This window comes from Aethalodelphis obliquidens, unplaced genomic scaffold (assembly GCF_003676395.1).
Source record: "Aethalodelphis obliquidens isolate GAN/ISIS:26980383/991018 unplaced genomic scaffold, ASM367639v1 scaffold133, whole genome shotgun sequence".
NCBI lineage: Eukaryota > Metazoa > Chordata > Mammalia > Artiodactyla > Delphinidae > Aethalodelphis > Aethalodelphis obliquidens.
This window is the reverse complement of record NW_020838077.1, coordinates 648,291-673,088: the sequence shown is the minus strand read 5'-3', so window position 1 is coordinate 673,088 and position 24,798 is coordinate 648,291. Positions and strand designations below refer to the sequence as shown.

The 24,798-nt window shown below is 37.4% G+C and overlaps 1 protein-coding gene across 1 annotated transcript; it reads left to right on the top strand.

Annotated features, from left to right (window-relative positions):
* The first annotated feature begins 1,747 nt into the window (after positions 1 to 1,747).
* Positions 1,748 to 18,969, top strand: SCAND3 (SCAN domain containing 3). The gene is made up of 4 exons (XM_027099537.1): positions 1,748 to 2,658; positions 11,035 to 11,182; positions 13,311 to 14,806; positions 16,861 to 18,969. Exons 1-4 carry the CDS (start codon positions 2,239 to 2,241, stop codon positions 18,775 to 18,777), a joined length of 3,981 nt encoding a protein of 1,326 aa, XP_026955338.1. The 5' UTR covers positions 1,748 to 2,238; the 3' UTR covers positions 18,778 to 18,969.
* The last annotated feature ends 5,829 nt before the right edge of the window (positions 18,970 to 24,798 follow it).

Sequence of the window (24,798 nt, the reverse complement as noted above, 5' to 3'; positions counted from 1 at the left end):
TGGAGAGGATTTAATCTAAGTTTAAAACAAATAAACACAACCTAGAAATTTGCTGAATTGTAATATATAGCATGAACTAATTTTTGTAAGTCATAGTTTGTGAGTTTATATATACATTTTTAAATAGCTTAAGAAGCGGAATTGGGAATCAAGGAGCTTCTCACTTTTTGTCGTGTTCACTTTTGTGAGATATAGTCACTTTAGTAATTAAAAGTGAAAAATCTACAAAAAAAATTAATGCCCTTCAGTAGAGGACTTAGAAGTCATGTTTACTCCATGCTGACTGCCTCCTGTGCTCAGTATGGCGGTGATCACAGAATGCAGAAAATGAAAAATGTAGAAGATAGAATCCCTGACTGCAAAGGGTTAACAGTTGGTTAGGGGGAAACCACAAAAGATAAGTGCAACATGTTAATAGTGGCTAGGAAAATGAATGGGGAGCTCCATCTCAGTCCTTTTGATGATCTGATGACTCACGCACATAAAGATTGTATATACAATTTCACTGGGTTTAGCGACTCACTCAAGACCATTTACAGACCTCAAAGGTAAAAATTTTTGATTTAGAGATCTCTAAAAAAGACCTTCTGATCCTTCAAAGTCTCTTGAATCAGAAATGCCAAAATGTGAGTAATAACAGGGAACAAAGTAGAAGCAGAGAGAGAATGGGGAAAAGGAGGCATTCAGCAATTCAACAAATATTCCTCAGACATCTATTATTTATTGAGCGCTCTTAACAAGGCTGTGGGGGCAGGCTGGGTGGGGAGGAGGAAGAGGAATTAAGGCTGACACTTGCAATGATTCCTAGGCTTCTAGACCTCCAGCAGAATCCACCCGTGCCACAGCCTTTTCCTCTTGAAACAGCGTTTTCTCTTTGCTTACCTGCATCCACTCTAGCACTGCCTGCTCCGTGCATCTTCGAATACCTTGCCTGGCAGAGCACACTGCCTTGAAGGAGCATGAGCCAGGTGGGAATTTCCTGGTTGCCCACCTGTAATGACTTGTTAGACTCTGAAAACACGTCCAGATTTTCCTTCTTAGGTTTCTGGGGCCAGTTTCACAGGACTGTTTACAGCATGGCTCACAGGAATAGCTACTCCTGCCGTTAGGGGGGAAGCTCACTATATGGATCTTGATTTTTCCCATCTATAAAATGGAAAGAAGGAACTGGATCTTACATTTCTTTTTTCGAGTCTGATTTACGGTGAATGGGAAAGGAGACAGTGGCCCAGATCTAACGAGAAAAGGCCGGTTGAAGCCTACAAATTCGCTGACTTGGCATTCGCTCAGGGATGCTCTTCTACGTCTGTTTTAGGACGCGGCGGTGAGTCCTGCGGGTCTGAGTGCAGCGACGGCTTATCACCGTGACAAAAAAACCAACAACCCAGAGTAGCCTCTACACTAGCGCTACTCACACCGTGAAACTCTTTTCACCCGGGAACTGGGTAACTCGGGAGTTAAGTCTCTGTACAGTTTACTGAGCACTTGCCTCCGGGTGCTCACCAACGTTACCACGACCACCGAGATGACTGCACCACCTGGAATCCTAGAGCGGACCGGAAGTGAGCGCTGCTCCCCCGACCTGGCGGGAACGTGGGAGCAGCTGCGTCGGCCAGGAGTGCAGCCCGCGGCCCATCTCTCTGGCGTGGCGCAAGAGGGTCCGAGCTTCTCTGAAGGGAAGTGCAGGCGGAGGGAAGGTTGTGTCTGCGCGGCGACAATCGGGCCTCCTCCGCAGACGGCTCAATCGGGCCTCCTCCGCAGACGGCTAGCCGTGTGGCAGGAGCCCTTCGCCCTCTCCACGCGGGCCTGAGCCACAGGGAGCGCCGGTTTCGGAGAGACCTGTCTGGTTTCCTTGGTGGAGCTCGTATATCTAGGCTTTATTTAGGGCCAAAGTCTCCCCAGTTTTCTGTCTCGCAAGTAACCTGCCGCTCAATCTGTGGTCCTGGAGCTTTAGTGAGTGCAGTGAAGAAGCTTTAGTGAGAAACTGTGAAACTTTAGTGAGAAACTGTGCTCACAGTTTCCCGTCTTGTCAGAGAATGGCTTCACTTTCAATGGAATTGCTCGAGTAACTGCCCTGTTGTCGCCTAAACAAAATTTTTTTAGCTGCGTCTGTAATTTTTCTGGTCAACAGGGTTTTCTTATATCGAAAACTTTCCTAACCAAGAATTGACTGGGGCCTTCAAGGAAAATCTGCCTAGACCCTTGTTGGAGCGAGCCTTTCTCTAAGCTAAGCTAAGGATGGCGGCAGCCCCGGGGGCCCTCCCAGCCTTGGTTGGCCAGGCTTCAGAGGAACAAGGGGAGATTATCAAAGTAAAGGTTAAAGAAGAAGACCCTATTTGGGATCAGGAATCCTGCCTACAGAAGGATTTGTCTCATACCAGGGAACTCTCTCGTCAACGCTTCCGGCAGTTCTGCTATCAGGAGACTCCCGGACCCAGGGAAGCTCTGAGCCAACTCAGGGAACTTTGCCGTCAGTGGCTGAGCCCAGAGATGCACACCAAGGAGCAGATCCTGGAGTTGTTGGTGTTGGAGCAGCTCCTGACCATCCTGCCTGAGGAGCTCCAGGCTTGGGTGCGGGAGCATCATCCTGAGAGTGGAGAGGAGGTGGTGACTGTGCTGGAAGATTTGGAGAGGGAGCTTGATGAACCTAGACAGCAGGTGAGAAATTGGAGGGGCCATCTTCTGTGAAGAATTTGAGTGCGTGGGTCCAAGGTAGAGTAAGTGGGGTTAACTTCACACTGACGGCTGCAAATTCTGGTTCTGGGCATTATTATTTGATCAGTGGTGTAGACGAATAGATTCATGCTTCTGGGATAACAATTTGCATGTCAGTGATAGCTGATCCTAATAAGGAGATGGTTTAACCAAATGGGAAACCTTGGTCTATTGCTTGCAAATGGAAAATATCTCTTATTTAGTGACTGTGAGATTAAGGTAGCTATCTCTTCTTACGATCCCCGCTACTTTTACCATATATGAAAGCAAATCAGTGCAGGAATATAAGGAATACCTTCTAGGAGAGACAAATAGAAAAGTAGTCTAATTTAATGGAAATATCAGGAAATGGTGAATCATAAGATCTGGGTTCTATGATAGGCTCTGTCACTAATTAGCTGTATAATCTTGGGCACACACACTTTCTCTGGACTTTGATGACTTCATCTGTACAGTGAAGAGATTAATTGCATCATTTTCTAGATACTTTTCAGTACTTGCAGTTGTTGGTATGTGAGCCAGTATTCTGTCTTTTCCCATCACACTAGAGGTTATTTTTAAGAGAATATACTTGCTTTCTATGACTGTAATTTTAGAACATTATGGATATTGCCAAACACTGTTACATTTCTATAATGTTACTATCTATACATTTATCTGAATTCTTTTTGAGTATGAACATTGTATGTATACAATCTGATCTGTTAAAATATGTTTTTCTGGAATGCAGAATCTTTCATATGAGATTGGTAAATAGGAAAATAAGTCAATATAATGCTGAAATTGTGCCGGCTCATATATGAGTTTTCCCAGAAAGTTGATGTTTTGGGCCACCAAGTAAGAGCAGCTGAATACAAAGTATATGACTATAGATGAGTGCAGCAAGCTGTGAAGACATACAGTGCAATGTCCATCCACTTCCATATCCTTCCTCTTGGCTCTCTTGGCCCCAGTGTCTGTTTTGGAAGCCCTCATGTGCATAGTTCCCTCCCATTTTGGTGCATTTTTTGCTAAACTTTTTTGTATTCCAGAAAATGAGCAAGGAAGGGGGTTTGCAAGTGCCATAGAAGCATGCTGGTGATAAAATTTATGCTAGTGAGCACAAAAGAAGAAAAGATTTAACAACTGAAGAAAAGCTCGAAATTATAAAATGTTTTGAAATAAATGAAAGAACATGTGACACTGGGTGTGCAACTGAAATAAGAGTCAACTTTACGAACAATTAGAGACAATGCTGGGAAAATAAAGTTATCTAGCTGGAACAACTTCCATTGCTACAAAATTTATTGGAAGAAGGCATAAGGAAATGGTAGAAATGGAACATTTGTTTGGATTTTATACCAAAGAAAGAAGCAATCAGAGGTAACCTTTCTCAAAATTAAAGAGAAGACTTTAGCAATACATGAAGACCTTAAGAAGAAAGTGGAAGATCCTGCAGAAGTGCCTTCATTTAATGCAAATAGTGGCTGGTTTAGTGGCTTCAAGAACTGCTATGGTTTCCACATTATTAGGATCTCTGGTGAAGCTGTGAGTGCAGAGAAGCTGCAAAGACATTTCCCCGAGTGTTAAGAAATTTGATAAAGAAGGCTATAACCTGGATCAGATTTTTAATTTTGATGAAACTAGTCTATTGGAAGCAAATGGCCTCAAGGGCCTGTATCTTGAAGGAGAAATCATAAGATCTGGTGTTTAAGGCTACAAAAGGTCTACTGACTGTGATGCTGGGTGGGAATGCCAGTGGGAATTTAAAGCTAAAGCTTGTGTGATTTATCACTCTGCCAACCCATAAGCTTTAAAAGGAATTGTAAAGACTAGCCTGGGTGACTGCTATAAGTCTAGCAAGAGAGGCTGGATGACAGGGCAGGTATTTACTTATTGTCAAGGTGATGTTTTGTAGATGATTTCTTAAAATATTGCAAGAAGAACAATTTGTCTTTCAAAATTCTTATAATTCTCAGTAATACATCAAGCCATCCTCCAACAGTTGCTGAACTTTCTTCAAATATTAAAGTTCTCTTTTTATCTCCTCATACAACTACTTTACTCGCTGATCAGGGTGTGATCACAGTTTTTAAAGCTTATTATTTAATGATAACATTCAAGATGTTTATTGGATCAACAGGGGGTGACAATGCACACACAGTTTTTGAATTCTGGAATTGATAGAGTATTAAACCTGCAATTGATAGTCTTGTAGAGGCCTGGAATGATGTCACCAAAGCCTGTTTGCATGGGGTGTGGTGTAAGATTCTCCCTGATTTAATTTATGATTCTAAAGGCTTTGAACCTTCAGAAGAGCTCCCTCAAATCAAAGCAAGCTGTATTGCTCTTGCAAAGGAGGTTGGATTTGAAGAAGTTGAGAGTGAAGATATTGAGGAACTGCTGCAATCTCATGCAGAGGCTCTCTCTACACAAGAGCCACAACAATTAGATGCTGAGGCTCAAATGGAAGCGTTTAAGAGGATGGTGCAGTTCAACAAGCTACCCCATAAGAGCATTTCACTTCTCAGTTATCTTCTGCTCTAAGTATGATAGAAAAGCAGTTACAGTAGGTAGAAGATAATGATGCAGAACACAGCAGGGTTTTACTTCGTGGCATGAGGTCCTGTTTGGAGCCATGTTAGCAGCTTCTTTATGAAAGAAAGAAAATATTTAAGCAGCAAAAACTACATATCTTTTTATAAGCCAATATCAAAGAAATAAAAACAAGATGATGAGCCAGAACCGTCATTATATTTTTTGTAATATCACTACATTTCTTAGAAAGTGTGCAAATGCTTGTCCATCTGAACTTCTGATGATGATATCCTCTACCCTTGCCTCACCCTTTCCTTACACCTCTTTCTAACAAGATACCATCACCTTTCAAAGTAAAATCCTATACTTAATGTAACATTTCTTTATTTAATGTCTTTTTGACTATACTTGAACTTTTATTGGAATTTCTGTAGTTTTATTAATGCTCTCCTGACAAAGTTGTGTAGAATTTAAATAGTCTACCCTACAACTTTATTTTCTCCATAAATCCTGTTATTTTTTGTGCAGTTTTGCAGAAAGCATGTTTTTTCATGAGTTCATATGTTACCACATAGATGCCTGTACAGGCAGTCTCTTATCTCTAGCCAGCACACCTTTTCTCTTTGTTTCGAATAAACAATATTAGTTTTTTCCCTTAGGATGTACCTGTTACTTTAAAATTTTCCTCTTCTAGCTTTGTTGAAAAATGCAACCATTGGTAGGACTTGGTGTTTTGTCAATCCTGGGTAATGTTCAGGGTTATGCTCTGCTCATACTTGATAGTTTTTCATGTGACTCAGGGTTATAGAAATCTCCTAGTCTTATTGAATGTCAAGTTTGCATAAATGTTTCTCATTTTTCTTGTTTCTGTGTGATTTCTGAAGGGAGGGGGAAATGCCATTGTTGCAGACACTTTTAGCTGCCAACCCAGTATCTATTGTACACCCCTTCTTTTTTGCTTAAAAAATGTTGATTTTGTTCATGTTGGCTATGTACCTAACTAAATAATTTTCAGCTTTCCTTGTGCTAGAGTTAGCCATGCATCATAGTCTGGCCAGAGAGAAATAAGCATATTTTCTGGGAATTTCTGTAGAAGCTTTAATTTTCCTTATAAAATGGCACAGATGTGTTTAGTTCTGCCTTTTCCCACTTCCTGTCTTGAACGTGGATGTGATATCTGGAGCTGTGGTAGCCATTTTGTGACCATGACATGATGATAAGCATGAGGATGAATACCAATATGTTATGAATGGCAGAGCAGAAATATAAAGACAACTCGGGTCCCTTACAGAACTGTTAGGTATGTGAATCAATGCCAGCAACTGCCCTCCTCTGGATTTCTTAGCATATGACAAAAATAAACCCCTATTTGTTTAAGCCACTATAAGTTAGGTGTTTTAATTAATTGGGAAATACATGCATTTCTAATGAATACAGTCATATTTACTCCACTATTTTATGACCAAAATTTCTTATTAGATATCTTAAAAAATCAAATCTGGGAATCATATAGTGAAAGACAAATGACTTTCATAACCAATTTGAAGTAATTTCAGCTTTGTAATTTGTTTTTGCCATCCAGAGGTATCCTTTACACTTTTGTGGTAAAGGCAGAGTGGAATTCCTCCTATTCCTTCCAAGACCAGGCCCACCTACCTTGGACTAGTCCCTCTAATGGAAGTAAGAAGAAGTAAGCAAGCAGAACCCAGGGAAGCTGAGGAACACAGCCAACCAGCCAATGGCCATAGAAGCGAATTCTAAGGGGATTATCTTAATAGGTAATAACAATGAGATATTACTATATTATAGGTTCATCTATAGCCAGGGAGGATATCTGTGTTGCTTAGAACCCAAAACTTGAAAACAATAGAAAATGAATTTCTATCTACTGTGTTAGGAGAAAACAAAACTAATTGCTTACTTTTGAAAAAGATTAAAACACTGAACTGTATTCATATGTGTAAATAACCCTGAGAGAATCGGTAGGAAAAACTTGAAGAGTAAAGAAGAGAGCAATAGTCTCATTCGATACTAACATACCATAAAGCCTCTTTAGGTAAAATTGTGGTACTGACACATGAATAGCTGGATCAATGAAACCATAGAAAGTATAAAAGTGGACTGGAGCACATATGAAAACTGAGTACACAATATATGTGCCATCTCAAATCACAGTGGGGAAAATGGTGTTTTAAGTAAATGGTGTTGGGACAAAGAGATAGCCATTTCAAAAAGAAACACATGAAACCCATACCTCATACCATATTCCAGAACCAGAATAAACTTTAAATGTGTCAGAGATCAATATATAAAATTTTAAACATCCAGGAACTAGGAGAAAACAAGCATGACTTCTAAAATAATCTGAATGTATAGAACTACTCAAAATCTAGAAGTAATATCAAAAACCTTTTTTTCTACATGAAACATATTTTTTAAATGCAGGACAAAAAACCCCCACAAGCAAATCAATATAACAAATTAGTGAAGATATTTGCAAAATATGTCATAGGTATAAGTGAATCTCCTTAACAGAAATGCAATAAAAATAATCACGAGACATGAGCAGTTTTTTTTTTTTTTTTTTTTTTACAAACAAACAAATGGCTATGAGAAGATACTCGACTTCAATCATAAAAAGAGCAAATCAGAACTATACTGAGGTGCCATTTGTCACCTATCAGACTGGCAAAAATTCAAAAGCTTGGCAACACAATCTGTTGGCCTGACTGGGGAAACAGTTCCTCTCAAATGTTGCTGGTAGAAGTGCAAAATGGTACCATCCCTATGGAGGGGATTTTGGCACCATCTAACACATATTTATGCATTTACGATTTGACCCAGCAATACTGCTTCTGGGAATTTACTTGGAAAATACAAGTAAGAAACAACATAGACACAATTTTTCATTGCAGCATTATTTGTAAAAGCAAAATATTGTAAACAACCTAAATGCCCATTCGTATAAGGGTGATTGAATAAACTATGGTGCATCAATATAATGGTACTATGTACACAAAAAAAAGCATAAGCAAGATATCTATGAACTGGTATGAACTGATTTCCAGATAATATTTTTATATTAAGTGAAAAAAAAGGAGGTGTAAACTACTATACAATATGAAAAAATAAGTATACACACATTTGCATTTAATTTGTATATGTATTATATACACACAAATATATACATGCAGACGTGTGTATATACGTATGTATAATGTTTTTACTTATTTTTGCAAAAAAAAACACCAGAGAGTAAAGCATCAACAACAAAAAATGGTTTCTTATGGGAGTGGGGGAGAGTAGAATGCAGGCTATGTGAATATGAGCAAGACTTCTCTGGATACATATTTCGTTTTTTTTTACATCACGTAAATGTTCTCAGTATTTAAGAAACAATACTAAATTCAAAATGATAAAAACAGAAACAAATGAACTCAACAATATATCAAATTAACATAGTAATACAGAGGAAAATAATAATTCAGGTGGCTTGACCACAGTACTCTGACCATATACTTTTAGCGGGATACTGTCTATGGGCCTGTAAAGCTGCAAAGGTATATTGAACTTTACTTAGTAGGTATGTTGTTGGAAGTGTTCTACAACACAAAGCATGCTGATTCTGAAACTCTTTTGTATTATTGTAGTTTAGAGCCAATGAGTAAATAATATATATACATTGTTATGAACTGCTTTTTTTTTAACTGTGGGAGAAGGAAGATATTAATATGGAAGATGGAAAGGTGAGGAAAATTCTATAGGTATTGAAGTTGAGTTGAATTCATGTTATTTTATAAAATATATTTACCAGTTTTATCCTTGAAAGGGCCTAGAGGAGATGACACCTATTAAAAATGAGCCTACTACTACTCAATCTTTGCTACTAAACATTGTTGTCCTCTAAAATGAATAAAAATTTCTTGGGGAAAAAAACAGTTGAACTAGATCTGGGACAGGGAGAATACAATGTGGTCCTTGTATTGTTTATTCTAGAAAGCTTGGATGTGCCAAAACCAAAACCAAAACAAAACAAAAACTAGTGGGGTCATGTCAAAAGGTTGCAGGTGCCAGATCAAGGGGGCTCCCACTGGCCAAATTTGAGACAGTTTGAGCATCAAAGTGAGTGAGGATGGAATGGATTATAAAATAAGTCTATAGTGATACTCAGAAAGAGAGCCAGACACCAAAGTAGGATGGACAGAAAGCTCTTTACAGAAAATTGCTAGCTATTAAATGTGGAAGGAATTGTAAAAGTAGGAAGTCACCATTTTGCAACCCCCAGTATAACAAGCAGAAATCAATGAATGTTAAAACCATTGGGGAATAAGATATTTGCATAGTTCCAAATTATTACCAATTATTATTTATTACAGTTGGAGAAAGTGTATTTTTGAATGGATAGATCTGGTAGTTACCACCTTAACTAAAGTAATCAAATTTAGCATTATCTACAATAAAATAATTTGACAACTTAATGTAACCTGTGATGTGACACAGTAAGTACACATTACTTACGTAGTATTCTTCCAAAAATGTTCTTTCCCTGCCGCCAAGCAGTCGCGTGGAGGCTGAGGCTCGGGTGCTTTCAAGATTCGGCTCCATCCGTAACCCACCTCCTTGGCCGAGGAAGGCATTGCTGCTGGAGGTATAATGGACGTTAATACTGCTCTGCAAGAAAAAAAATGATCAAATTAAAAATACTGGGTTTTTGTTCCTCAAAAAACAAAGAAAGAAAAAAAAAGTTTAACCAGTATCTACTTGTGAAGAAACAATTAGGCAAGTCCCTAATGCGCGATATTCTATAAGACAAGTAGCCCTGACTTTTCAAAATTTAATGTCATAAAAAAGCCAGGAAAAAAAAAAGTCAGAAAATGATTTTAGATTAAAAGAAGCAAAAGAGATATAATAACCAAAAACAATGTATAAATATTGAACGGATCATGGACTTAAAAAAAGCAAACATAAAATGCAGGTGACCCTTGAACACCTATGGGGGTGAGGGGTTAGGGGCATCGACTTTCTGCACAGTTGAAAATAGTCCTCCCTATACATGGTTCTTCCATATCTGTTTCTGCATATGCAGATTCAACCAACCAGGGATCGTGTAGTATTTACTGTAGTAGTTACTATTGAAAAAAATCCGCCTATAGATAGTCACCCAAGGGTTAAACCAATGTTGTTCAAGGGTTAACTGTATGTATGGGGACAATTGGGTAGATTTAATTATAAACCGAGTACTAGATCATTGGTGTAAGGAAGAGATAAATGTTTTCTTTTCACCCAACAGTTATCCACTTTGATTGGCTTTTTTTTTCTCCCATCCATAACACACTGGGCTAATGTTTTCCACATTTGGTCTAAAACAACTATCAGATTTCTTCCTGAGTTTAACAGTTCAGTTAGTTCCTATTAGATAATTTGCATACCCCCCAAATATTTACTTTTAATTGCTCACACTGAAACCCATTTACAATTTTCTTCTGGTTAGGAGGAAAATTAGGAAAGATTCCTTTAATGTGCTTCCATTGTTATTCCCCAAAACAGAAACCACGAGGATGCATATCAACTCCTGTTCAATGCAGACAGTTTCTGTTGTATGGCTCTGGCTTTATTCGTCCCAGCATTTTTTATTTCTCTCCTTATTCTATCTTGCACTCCTCTTAAGAATTCAATGAAGACTTTTTTTTCTTCTTATATCCATTCTGTTTCAGTAGAAGAATGTTTTGAAGTTTAGCTATGGTTTGTGCAGTGATGTGATTAATATTATATTAGTTTCCAAATGTACTTGTTTATCCCCAGGTCCCACAGGACACATATGGGCAGGAAGTTCCTATGGAAGAAATGACTCTTCTAGATACTGCAAAGGCGTCCTTAGGTACCCATCTCCAGACTATAGAGGACGGAATGGAATGTGAATCTCCAGAGCCACATGCGCTTCAAGATAATGGTGAGGATAAGTTAGTCTTTGGAAGGAGGATGAGATTTGGGAGGAGGGAAGGGTCCATTCATGGAAATCTTATCAAATTTTATTCCATTGCAGCTTCTACTGAATATGGCTGAAGGAAGGGTCAACGAGTGTAGTGGAATGCTATTAAAGAAGTTGAATTAAGCAGTCATGCAATAATGTAAAAAATAGTTGAACACAAGATTTTTCATGGATATTTTGCAATGGAATTAAGTACCTATGGATAGATAAATCAGAGATGCCTCTGTATGTAAATGCTGATCACTTGTCAATGTAGACATGGGTCCCATTTCTGTAGCCTCTGCCCCCAATTCTTGTTACATATGACTGTTTAAGACTTGGAAATACTACTTCAATATTCTACTGAAGAAAATGGAATTTCTGAAGTCTATGTCCACTAGAGATCTAAGGACTATTAACAGTGTAATGTGTGGTGGAGGCAGCAGCACAGGCTGGCCTAGTTATGGAGTAGCTGTCTTTTCCCAAAGGCTTAAGTATAATTGATATAATTTTCTTCTTTTCTTTTCTTATAACCCTAGCAACTCCTTATTCTCTGCTTATCCTAGACCTACTAACATTGATTGTACTAATTTCTGAAGCTCATATTCTCAGATTACATATTCTGAAGCTCTGGTTCTCATTTACGTTGCCCTGTATTTCTTTCCTCCCCCCAGTTTATCCTTGTTTATCTTCTGTTATGTTCATGGCTCCATAGCATGATGCAAAATGTATCAGTGTGGAAAGAAATACTATCTATATAATGGTCTTTTCAGTCACATTTTGAAATACCACTTATTGTGAGCGTTGTCATCCTCATTATAAAGTTAACAAATTTTTATCCAACACTTTTTTTTTTTGTGGCCACACCCAAGGCTTGGCTTGCAGGATTTTAGTTCCCCGACCAGGGGTTGAACCTGGACCACACAGCAATGAAACCACCTGAGTCCTAGTCACTGGACCACCAGGGAATTCCCTATCTGACACTTTTCTATGTAGTAATGTGTTAGATAATGGAAAAGATACTGGAGGAAAAAGTGATCCCTGCTTCTTTAGAAACTTACAATCTTGTTAGTTCTATGAAACAGTTAAAGAAGAAAGTGCTACAGTGCTAGTTTGTGTTGTGAATAAATTATGTCTTCAAGAAAGGAGAACTCACTGTAAGCTTAAATTAAATGATCAAGGAAGTCTTTTTGGAACCATTGAGACTTAAGTGAGGCCAAAACACACAGTAACATATTAATTTGAAGTTTTGGAAGTTATGAACATTTGAGAATGATTTAAATTTACCAATTCAACATTTGTTATGCAAATTGGTAGTATAAACAACGTTGACTTGAGAGAAAGTATTTTTTCCAAGCAGCTGTAAGACTTTAGAGGTGATATGCTAATTCCAAATTATTCTTTTTGATTTTTTCAAAATAGTTTCCTTAAGACTAGCCAAATTTGATTTATTCTAAGTGTTTCTGTTATGAATATTCTAAACACTTATTTTAATATGCTATATTAAGTCAGAGTGTTTTCACTACTTCAGGTTCATCTGCTACTCTTTCTTTATTAAAATCAGTAATAAGATTATTGGTATTGGGTTTATAGTTTCACAAGCACCAAAAAGGAGCTCATGCAAATATATGATGTTGAAACTTCAGCCCCAAATGTTGCTATAACAGCTAACCTGACTGAATAAAACAAAATGTGGTATAGTCTGGGGCTTTAAAAATATCTATGACTGTATTTCTGAGACTTCTCTAGCCAAAAAAAAATGTTCTTGTGTAATTAATAAATAAATGAAAAAATAATAACATCAGTTTGCTCCCTGTTTTACATAAAACAGTGCTTTACTTTAAGGCTAACCCTGGATACTGCTCTGGAAAGTCACATCCTGGCTTTCTACTCTTTACTATATCAGAACTCTTTGTTCCTGGGTTGAGTTCTTCATTTACCCTCTCTATTCCTCCAAAGGTAGACTCCTTAACCAAAATTGTATTCCCCCTCTTGTGTGTCCATAGCATCTACTTGTACTCCCAGCTCTCTCTAGTGGCTACTTGAGCAATATACATATTTTAAATTATATTCCCAAATAGTCTAACTGATTTTTTTCTTTGTATTTTAGGGTCATTTTTGTGGCTTTCCATGATGTCTCAAACCATGGGTGATGATAACTTTAGTAGCTTAGATACTAATGAAGCAGAAATCGAACCAGAAAACATGAGAGAAAAGTTCTTCAGAAGCTTAGCAGTGTTACTGGAAAACAAGAGTAATAATACCAAGATATTTTCTAAAGCAAAGTACTGTCAATTAATAAGGGAAGTGAAAGAGGCTAAGGCCAAGGCAAAAAAAGAATCAGTTGACTACCGTCGCTTGGCTAGATTTGATGTGATCCTGGTACAAGGACATGAGAAGCTGATTGAGGCTGTAAATGGGGAAACAGATAAAGTACGGTATTATTTACACAGTGAGGATTTATTTGACATACTGCATGATACACATCTCAGCATTGGACATGGTGGACGTACCCGCATGGAAAAAGAGTTACAAGCAAAATACAAGAATATCACAAAAGAAGTTATAATGCTATACTTGACACTCTGCAAACCATGCCAACAGAAAAATTCAAAACTCAAGAAAGTTCTAACATCGAAGCCAATTAAGGAAGTTAACTCAAGATGCCAAGTAGATCTTATAGACATGCAGTTGAATCCTGATGGGGAGTATAAATTTATCATGCATTATCAAGACCTTCGTACAAAGTTGAGTTTTTTGCGGTCATTAAAATCTAAAAGGCCTAAAGAGGTTGCACATGCTCTTTTAGATATTTTTACAATTATTGGAGCACCCAGTGTTCTACAGTCTGACAATGGGAGGGAATTTTCAAGGCAGATTGTCAGTGAACTTAGTTATATTTGGCCAGAACTGAAAATTGTCCATGGGAAACCTCAGCCCTGCCAAAGTCTAAATTCTATAAATCAAACTAATGAGGATATCCAAAATCGGATTATCTCCTGGATGCAAACTAACAATTCATCACACTGGGCTGAATTTTTGTGGTTTATTCAGATGACCCAAAATCAACCCTATCACAGAGGCATGCAACAGACTCCATGTGAGGGTACATTTAGCTCTGAAGCTAAACTGGGCTTGTCTCATTCTCAGCTAACTGAAGAACTTATTGCCAGCCTGAACACAGAAAATGAATTGGAACAGGCCGACAAGGAATTAGAAAATACTCTAAGAGCCCAGTATGAAGAAAATATTGAGACTGGAACAGATAGTAGTGATATTGAAGAAAATCTTTCTATTTCTCCTAAGATAGCCCAAAAAACTCCTCCTGAAAGCAGACTGAATTTTTTATCTTGTGTAGTTTGTGAAAAAGAATGCACAGGTGTTAATAATTGTGTATTGTGTAATAGAAACGTCCATGCAATCTGTGGAGTGCCCTCTCAACATGAGACTGATGGTTATCACCATAGAATAACTTGTAGTCTTTGCTGTGAGACCACTACAATGAAAAGGAAACATGATGAGATTCCAAGAAGTTTGACTGTTCAACCCTCCAAAATGTTAAAGCCATCGGAGACACCATTTTCATCAGACAAAGTAGGAGACTGGGTAAGAGTTTGAGTGTCTGCTGTAGATCAAAGCAGGGGAAGAGCCTCATACTTTACTGTGACCATGATGAGTGAGAAATTTTTGACGTGGCATACTAAAGCACAATTATGACCATCTTGTATATATTTTCTCCAAAGAAAGGCCAATTACATTTAATGTCCTCCCTCCACTCCTTTTTTCAAGTTGGAAGTTATAACCTTGGATGCTGCTTTGTTTATTGTTCTGGGGTGAAAAACAGTAGTATCTCTTACTTATTTCTGATGTCAGGCATTTCTTAGCGGAATGAGAAAGCTAGGGGATAAATGGTATGCATGATGGTATGTTTCTATAGAAGGATAAATTTGGGGACAGATGAATTTAATGTTACTTGGTTTTAATTATATGTGAGTTTGGGTTGAGGGGTAAGCTAAGAAAGGGCATCTCAGGTCAAGTGAAATATTTAGGAAGGGCAGGGGATGATAAATTTGGTTGGGAGATATGGATTTGTGTTGGGAAAGAGTTTGGTTTTCTGATTTAAATGCAGAGTGTGAAATAAGACCAATGAGGCTAATATGTGTTCAGGTAAGTGTTTTGAAATGTGAAGCTTACACATGATTTGGGCCAGTGGTACTCAGAGTTTGTTCTTCAGACTAGTGCTGGTCTGCAAACTGTTTATACTAGTCCATAATTAGTTAAGTACACAAATTTGAGAGTATTTGGAAAGTTACAACAATTTGACATTGCTGCAATGCCCAAGCACGTGATTAATGAACTCATCTTTTCAAATAGAATATTCAGTTTGGGTGTTAAACTCTCAAGGTGAGTCACATGTGGTAGCAGCTCTACATTAGTCAAGCACAATAGGTTCATATTAAAATGTGTGATATAGGGGTTCCCTGGTGGCGCAGTGGTTGAGAGATCGCTTGCTGATGCGGGGGAAACGGGTTCGTGCCCTGGTCCGGGAAGATCCCACGGGCCGCGGAGCGGCTAGGCCCGTGAGCCATGGCCGCTGAGCCTGCGCGTCCGGATCCTGTGCTCCGCAACGGGAGAGGCCACAACAGTGAGAGGCCCGCATACCACAAAAAAAAAAAAAAAAAAAAATGTGATATGCTATGATTAGCTTGTCGGCTGTAACCCAAAAGTGTATAAAACTCTGAGAAAATGTAAGTATTTATTTATCTTTATAACTTAATTTAAAAATAATTTTATATTTTTAATCAAGCCTAGTTTTGGGGTTTTTAAAATTTTTTTAAAGTATAGTTGATTTACAATATCATGTTAGTTTCAGGCATACAGAACAGTGATTCAGTTCTATATATATTTTCTTTTTTCTTCTTTTCCCTTGTAGGTTATTATAAAATATTGAGTATAGTTCCCTGTGCTATACAGTAGGACCTTGTTGGTTATCTATTTTATATATAGTAGTGTATATATATTAATCCCAACCTCCTAATTTATCCCTCCCCTCCTCTTTCCCCTTTGATAACCATAAGTTTGTTTTCTATGTCTGTGAGTCTCTTTCTGTTTTGGATATAAGTTCATTTGTATCTTTTTTTTTTTTTTCAGATTCCACATATAAGTGATATCATGTATTTGTCTTTCTCTGGCTTATTTCACTTAGTATGATAATCTCTAGGTGCATCCATGTTGAGATATATATATATATATACACACACACATACATACATACATCACATCTTCTTTATCCTTTCATCTTTTGATGGACATTTAGGTTGCTTCTATATCTTGGCTATTGTAAATAGTGCTGCAATGAACAGTGGAGTGCATATATCTTTTTGAATTAGAGTTTTCTCTGGATATATGCCCAGAAGTGGGATTGCAGAATCATATGTTATTTTTAGTGTTTTGAGGAACCTCTATACTGTTCTCCATAGTGGCTGTACCAATTTACATTCCTACCAACAGTGTAGGAGAATTCCTTTTTCTCTACACCTCTCCAGTATTTATTATTTGTAGGCTTTTTGATGATGCGAGCCTAGTTTTTGATTTCTAGTTTAACATTATTAAAGACAAAAGTAAAATTTGTATTACTTATTTTTAATTCTAATTTGCAGATGGAAAAACAAGCTTCACTGGACTTTTTTGTGAAGAAAAGACATACCTTTTCTGAATATGGCAGTAGTAGTAAAAGAATTGGTAACAATGGAAGTCATCCTGAGGAAGTGAAAACCAAAAGAGTTCATACTAGCTTTACTCGGAAGTATGATCCCTCATATATTGAATTTGGTTTTGTAGCTGTAATTGATGGTGAAGTGCTGAAACCACAGTGTATTATTTGTGGAGATGTACTGGCTAATGAAGCAATGAAACCATCGAAACTTAAGCGGCATCTATATTCAAAACATAAAGAAATAAGTTCACAGCCAAAAGAATTCTTTGAAAGAAAGAGTACTGAATTGAAAAGCCAACCAAAGCAGGTGTTCAATGTTTCTCACATAAACATTAGTGCTTTGCGGGCTTCTTATAAAGTAGCACTTCCGGTTGCTAAGTCTAAAACACCATACACAATTGCCGAGACACTAGTGAAGGACTGCATCAAAGAAGTTTGCTTAGAAATGTTGGGTGAATCTGCAGCAAAGAAGGTAGCTCAAGTGCCACTTTCCAATGACACCATAGCACGACGTATTCAGGAACTGGCGAATGATATGGAAGACCAACTCATAGAACAAATAAAACTAGCCAAGTATTTTTCACTGCAACTTGATGAATGCAGAGATATTGCTAACATGATAATTCTTTTAGTATATGTGAGGTTTGAACATGATGATGATATAAAGGAAGAATTCTTTTTTTCAGCCTCTTTACCAACAAACACAACTAGCTCAGAACTGTATGAAGCTGTGAAGAATTATGTTATCAATAAATGTGGTTTGGAATTTAAGTTTTGTGTAGGAGTGTGTTCTGATGGTGCAGCTTCAATGACAGGAAAACATTCTGAAGTGGTTACCCAGATTAAAGAACTTGCACCAGAATGTAAAATAACACATTGTTTCATTCATCGAGAAAGTCTTGCTATGAAAAAAATATCACCTGAACTAAATAGTGTGCTTACTGACATAGTAAAAATTGTGAATTATGTAAAATCTAATACGTTAAATTCAAGATTATTCTCTTTATTATGTGATAATATGGAAGCTGATCATAAGCAACTGTTATTGCATGCTGAGATACGGTGGTTATCACGGGGAAAAGTTCTATCAAGAATGTTTGAAATACGAAATGAACTCTTAGTATTTCTGCAAAGCAAGAAACCAGTTTGGTCCCAACTTTTCAAAGATGTGAATTGGACAGCCAAACTTGCTTATTTATCTGATATCTTCAGTATTTTTAATGATCTTAATGTTTGCATGCAAGGAAAGAATGCAACATGTTTTTCAATGGCAGATAAGATTGAAGGACAAAAACAAAAGTTAGAAGCTTGGAAAAAAAGAGTTTCTACAGATTGTTATGACATGTTCCATAACTTAACAACAGTTATCAGTGAAGTAGGTAATGATCTTGATATTGTATATCTGCGAAAAGTTGTCAATGAACATCTTACAAATTTGTTAGATTGTTTTGAATTGTATTTTCCATCAAAAGAAGATCCACGCATAGGAAATTCATGGATACAAAATCCATTTCTTTCATCAAAAGATAATTTAAATTTAACTATAACCCTACAGGATAAGTTGTTGAAACTGGCTACTGATGAAGGATTGAAAATGAATTTTGAAAATACAGCATCACTTGCTTCATTTTGGATAAAAGTTAAAAATGAATATCCTGAGCTTGCTGAGATTGCTTTAAAATCTCTTCTTCTGTTCCCCTCAACATACCTCTGTGAGACTGGGTTCTCTACATTAAGTGTTATTAAAACAAAACATAGAAACAGTTTAAATATACATTATCCCCTGAGAGTAGCGTTGTCATCAATCCAACCTAGATTAGATAAATTAACAAGCAAGAAGCAAGCTCACTTATCACATTAAATTTTTAAAATACTGATTTATAAGGTTTTAATTCAAAGTATACATATAGGCATTATGGAAGTGTGAAAAGTTATGATTAAATTGACAATTCTCTATATAAATTGCCTATATGTAAACAAAAGTGTACAGTTTTTATAATTCTCTTATTTTTCCCCATTATATTTGTTATATTTATTAAGATGTAATTTTAAATCTGTTCATTCTAATATTAAAAAAATTTGTCTTGTATTTTGTATGTCTTTTCATTATTGCATTTTATTAGGATATTAAGATGGTAGGATGACTTCAGGAGGGGAATAATTTCTTTAAAATGACAGACTTCATCAGTGAAGGGAAGTGAATTCAAGGGGTGGAATTGGAATTTGAATGCAAGGGAGGGGGTTAGTAAGATGTTAGGTTTGTTAAACTGATCCTGGGTGGTTTGGTTGGAAGTTGATAATAAGTTTGTTTTGTTGGTGCATGTTCAGATGCAGTGTTAAGTGGGTAAGGTGGGGGAAAGCCATCAATGCTTATAAAAGCTCAAATGGGAAAAAACCCAAATGTCTGTTCACAGAATAAAATGTACTGTGTTTATTCAACAGCTAGAATACAGTAGTAAAAATGAGTTATTGTGGAGGGAATTCTGGGGTGTGATGAAATGTTCCATCTTGATTGTGGTGGTGTTTACTATTAGCCATATGCAAAGTTGTCAATCAGGGTCCCAGATGAGTGTTATCTGGGTATACAGGAGACTGCTGTCAAGAACTACCTTGTTCTTACTTCTCTTAATTGATTGCAATTTCATCTTTCATCCTTTCTCCTACTTCTCATCCCAAATACATAGCAACAATAGATTATATTGACTGAATTTCCACAGTGCCCACACTAGCCCAGCTTATCTTTACCAAAATTGATACTCATGTTTCCCAAACTATGAGCTTAAAAGCCACAAAATTGAATATTTTCAACACAGACAAGGAGGAGATGAACAAATAAAGAAATTTTTTAAAAGAAAAATCCCGAGTTTGGCAAATGAGAAACAATATTGGATGGTAGTTGTGATAAATTATTATTATTCAAAAGTATTTACTGCCTCTTCCTGGGGTAAGATTATACTGCCCCACTCCACAGATATCAGATTTGACTCATTTACTTCACTCTGGATAATGAAATGTGAGCAGACCTGACATGTTACTTTTGGGCACAAAACAAGAAACAGTCCTTGATTTGCCATATCTTTTTTCTTCCTCTGTCAAGACGCCATCAGTGTTTCAAGTTGAGGTGGCTCCATTATCCTGGGCGGAGTCATGATGGACAAATAGCAGGAACAGGGTATCTGTTATGGTAAGCCACTTTTATTCTTGGGGTTGTTTGTTTCTGCAGCACTGCGAAAATGCTGTACTGACAATGTGATTGAATTAGCACTGGAAAATGATTTCTTCTTAACTCCAGTGGTTCTTTGTCTGAACAAACTTGAACAAGTCCTTAAAAATTTTTGGAGTTGAATATAAAATAAAGATGGTAATATGCTCAGCATTTGGGGTTGTCACCATTGTTCAAAGAAGAAATAAATTCAGAAGCTTTTGGCAAATTCTAAAGTACTAGAGAAATGTAAGGTATTACAATATTTTCACTCAAAGTCTGGACTCAGACGTGGTGTCTATGGCATCATTTTAGCTTCTGTGTTGCTGTGAGGCATAGTAATCATCACATTGTCAGGCCCTTTGTTCAGTCACTGAAATGTGCACAAACTGCATATGAATAAGACAGAAAAAGAAGATACGAGGATATTTTTCAAAAGAACAAAGAAAAATGATGAATTCAATAAAAGTTACTTTTGAAACCCACTCATTGCTAGGTTCTGTGGCTTAGTTGGTTAAAGTGCCTGTCTTGTAAACAGTGATAGATCCTGGGTTCGAATCCCATTAGGGTCTCCTTTGCACATTTCTTTAGCCCTGAGAAGGGATGAGGAAATTGTCCGTATAAAAGTACTACAGTACCTCCTGCCTCCTCCTGACTCCGGAAAAAGTCAGAACCCTAAAAATTAGTTTAAACTTCTGCAACTCTCTTCTTCCCATCACAAAAAGGCAAGTGAACTTGTGAGGGCCATTTTCTGGGGAAATACGGATAGTTGTCCCAGGAGGGGTTCAGAGAGGTGTCGAATATGCACATTCTTGCCATTTGCGACAACATGGATTGACCATGGCTATCAGAGGGGAGGGTAGTGGAAGGATGAGTGAAATAGGGAGATTAAGAGGTACAAAATTCCAGTTACAAAATGAATGAGTCATGGAGGTGAAATGTATAGCATGGGGAATATAGTCAAAAATATTGCAATATCTTTGTATGGTGACAGATGGTAACTCGAGTTATCATGGTAATCATTTCATAATGAAAATATCAAATCACTACATTGTGCAACTGAAACTAATATAGTGTTGTAGGTCAAATATACTTCAATTAAAAAAAAACTTTCCATAAATAAAAGAAAACGTGAATCAACATAAAAAATATTCATTAGCCCCACTGGCACTAGCATTTCTACAGTGTTGAAATAGAGTCTTGCATTTAACAAGTTAAATGAGTTTGTTGGGTTATAGATAATGGTTTTTCATCTATCTTTTTATCTAGTTTGTTATATTTTTTTCCCATTTTCAGTTTGTCCATTTATTTTACATGTAATTCCAGATATGTGGAAATCACATATGCTGCTTGCAAAAGTGTTTGTAGTAAAGTCACTTGCTGTGACTCAGTTAAGTCCACTCCTAAGTACACATCTGTCTTGCAGTCATTCAGCTGAAATGAAATGGTCACTGTACCCAAATGATTCAAATGGCAAGACTGATAATGCTACACATGCACCAAGAGGATATGAAAATGTTTATCACTCACATAATGGCGCTTCCTGGGAGAGCAGGGGAGGCTCACAGGTAAGTCCAAAAACAGCTTGGAAGAGCAAGGAAGGGTGATGGGCTTTGACTTTTATTGGGTTAGAGGGTGGGCTGGCGGGTGAAGATTCCTGAGAACCAGGACTAGTGTGGTTTGATCTTTCCTCTGAGAGAGCTTAAGCACTTTCTTATGGGCTGGCTTAGATGTGAGTGAGAGTGATGGGTCTTGAAAGCTGTCAGTAAATATCAAAAATGGAGTCAACCTCTTAATTACAATACTCAATAGGAATTTGTGCACAGGTCCACAAAAAAGCATATACAACAGTGTTCCTAACAGCCCTATTCATGATATGCCCAAACTGGAAACAACCCATACATCCACCACTAGAATGGATAAATTGTGGCATATTCATACAATATGACTATATATATGGCAACAAAAAATATTGTTAAATGCAAAAACATGGATGAATCTCATAGTGCTGCACAAAAGTAGCCAGGCATAAAAGAGTACTTATTATATAATTCTACTTATATGTTATTAAAATGTGCAAACCTAACAGATGATATCAGAGTCAAAAGACTGGTTACCCTTATGAGGAAAGTCATTAGGAGGCACGTGAGAGGGGCTTCTGGTGTGCTGGTAATGTTCTATTTCTTGACACAGACAGCCTAAGTGACAAAACTTAATTCTGGATCCCATTTGATGGAAATAGTGGCAATAAGTTGGAACAAAAGATCTGAGTGAGAGTTCATAGATATATTCTCTTTGTAAATATTCAGTGATACATTAATACATATATATTCAGATACATACCTACATAAATATAAGTATTCTATATATGCTCATGTTTGGGCACTTTCCTGAATGTTGGTTACACTTCAATTTAAAAAAGTAGTTTGCTTTAAAAAGAAAAACAAAGTCACCAGTTAGGAAAGAGAACATTGCCATTATTTTAGAAGTTCCATTTGCCCCACTCCACTTTGCATCTCTCTCTCATCTAAGATAACCACAGTATTAATGCTTGTGATAATCACTCCCTTGATTTTACTTAATAGCTTTACTACTTATATATGTATCCATAAAACAATAGATTATTTAGTATGCTTAGTTTGTGATTTCTATAGATGATACCATGTATTTGTTTTGGAATTTTTTTTGTTATTGAAATATTATGTTAACATCTCATTCTGTGTGATTTCTAGATTTTTCTTTATTGCATATAATTGTTTTTGTAAATTTTTATAGCTGTCATGAAAATGTGTTAAAACTGACACTATAATAAGCATACGATCTGTTTAAAAAAGAAAAGATTTCTGTTTCTTCCTTTCTTTCTTCCTTACACCTTTTTTTAACTCTCCTTTTGTCTAGTAGGGAATAGAAGTGGCAGTTCCTGGTTTACTCCATGTGTTCCCAATTTCAAACAGAATGTTTTGAATTTTTTGCCCTTAAGTATTGTTTTCTGCAGACTATTTTTGTATTTTAAAAATCAGGTTAAAGAACTTTCCTTCTATTTCCAAATTGCTGTACCATTAGTGGACACTGAAATTTATTAAATGCTTTTTTCTGTCTGTACGGAGGTGAACAAAACTTTTTACCTTTAATTTCTTGATATGCTGGTTTTGATATTAGGATGAAAGTAGGCTTATAAAATGAGACGGAAAGGCTTCCCTCTGTTACTATATTTGGAAGTATTTGTGTCCAGTTGAAATTATTGTCTCTGGAATGTTTTATAGAACTTCCAGATTAAAATATCTGGGTTTGGAGTTTTCTCTGTGGAAAAAATTTTGACTATTTATTCAATACATTTAATGGTTTGGGACTATTCATATTTGCTATTTCTTCTTTAGCGAAATTTTTTATTTGTTTTTTGCAGAATTGCTGTTTCATTTAAAATTTCAAATTAATTGGGCAAAATTCTTTACACCATTGCACATTCTGATCCACCTTCTGGAATACTCTTCTAATGCGTTTTTTTTTTTTTTTTTTTTTTGATTAACCTTTCGCATCTTGTAGATTTCAGTTCCTGGAAGGCTTACTGAAGGCTGGGTTAAGGATAGACCCCAGACAGTCTGTCACTTTGGCCTGATGTGGCCCAGAGAACCAGGGTGGTGCTTTCCTGGAAAGCAAGAGAAAGAGCGCAGCCTCCTCAGGGTGCAGTCGCTGCTCAGAAGCGCTTTTGAGAAAACACTGTTTCTCCAGCACCTCTAAATTGTGCAAAACCTATGTAACCGACTTTGGGGGGCTGGGAGCCAGAATGTGCTGAGAAGGTAGGTTGGATAAAGACCAAAATCCGACCCTCCCAGTTCCTAATAATGGGGGATGAAGTCCCCCAGATGCCTCGGATTCCAACCGGGTTGCTTTCACCACGCCCACAGCACCCCCAGGAAGAGGGTCCAAAGCAGGCGGTGTTGAGTAACCCGGCCAGCCTCGAGCGCGCCTTCCCACCACCCGTGTGCTCTCCTCGCCCGCGCCATCACTAGTGGGGGATCGAGATCCACTGAGATGAGGGCGGCTGGGGAAAATGAGGTGCCGGAAAGAAAATATACGAGCACAAATTGACTCAAAACCACTCTTTTCTAACCTGAAGTCTGTCTCCTTACCTCTGAGCTACACAACACCGCAACCCAGTGGCTGCACAAGAGGAGGGCCATTTTCTAATTGCTCGCTAAGTGCAACTGTTGGGCTTTTTAACATAGGTCTCCCTGGAGGGTATTCAGCGGGTCTATTCATCGTGGTTTCCAAAAGGGGCCAGGCCTAGGAAGACGCTTCTCGATTCAATCCTAATTGAAGCAGTCTTGGCAGGATTGGGCGCCCAGCTGAGAGGGTGGCAGGAGGGGTCTTTCTTGTGATTTTCATTTATTCCCGGAGGGTCTTAATTCTGACTCTGTATTCATTCTGAAGGTAAACCGAGCATTTGTAGCCGTGATTACAGAGGGACATTCTGTCCTTTTCTCCTTCTATTTCTTTACAAGTTAATGCAACCGACTGAGAGAGGCATCACAATGCAAGTGTAAAATTTTGTTCAGAGAAGAAATTTGGTGTCAAACTAAGGGCAGGAGTTTGGAGAAAAGCGAAATTTCCATTTTGTCTTAGCCTCTTACCATAATTTCTTGGAGAAGTTACTTGGCTTTTGTATCAATGACACCATCT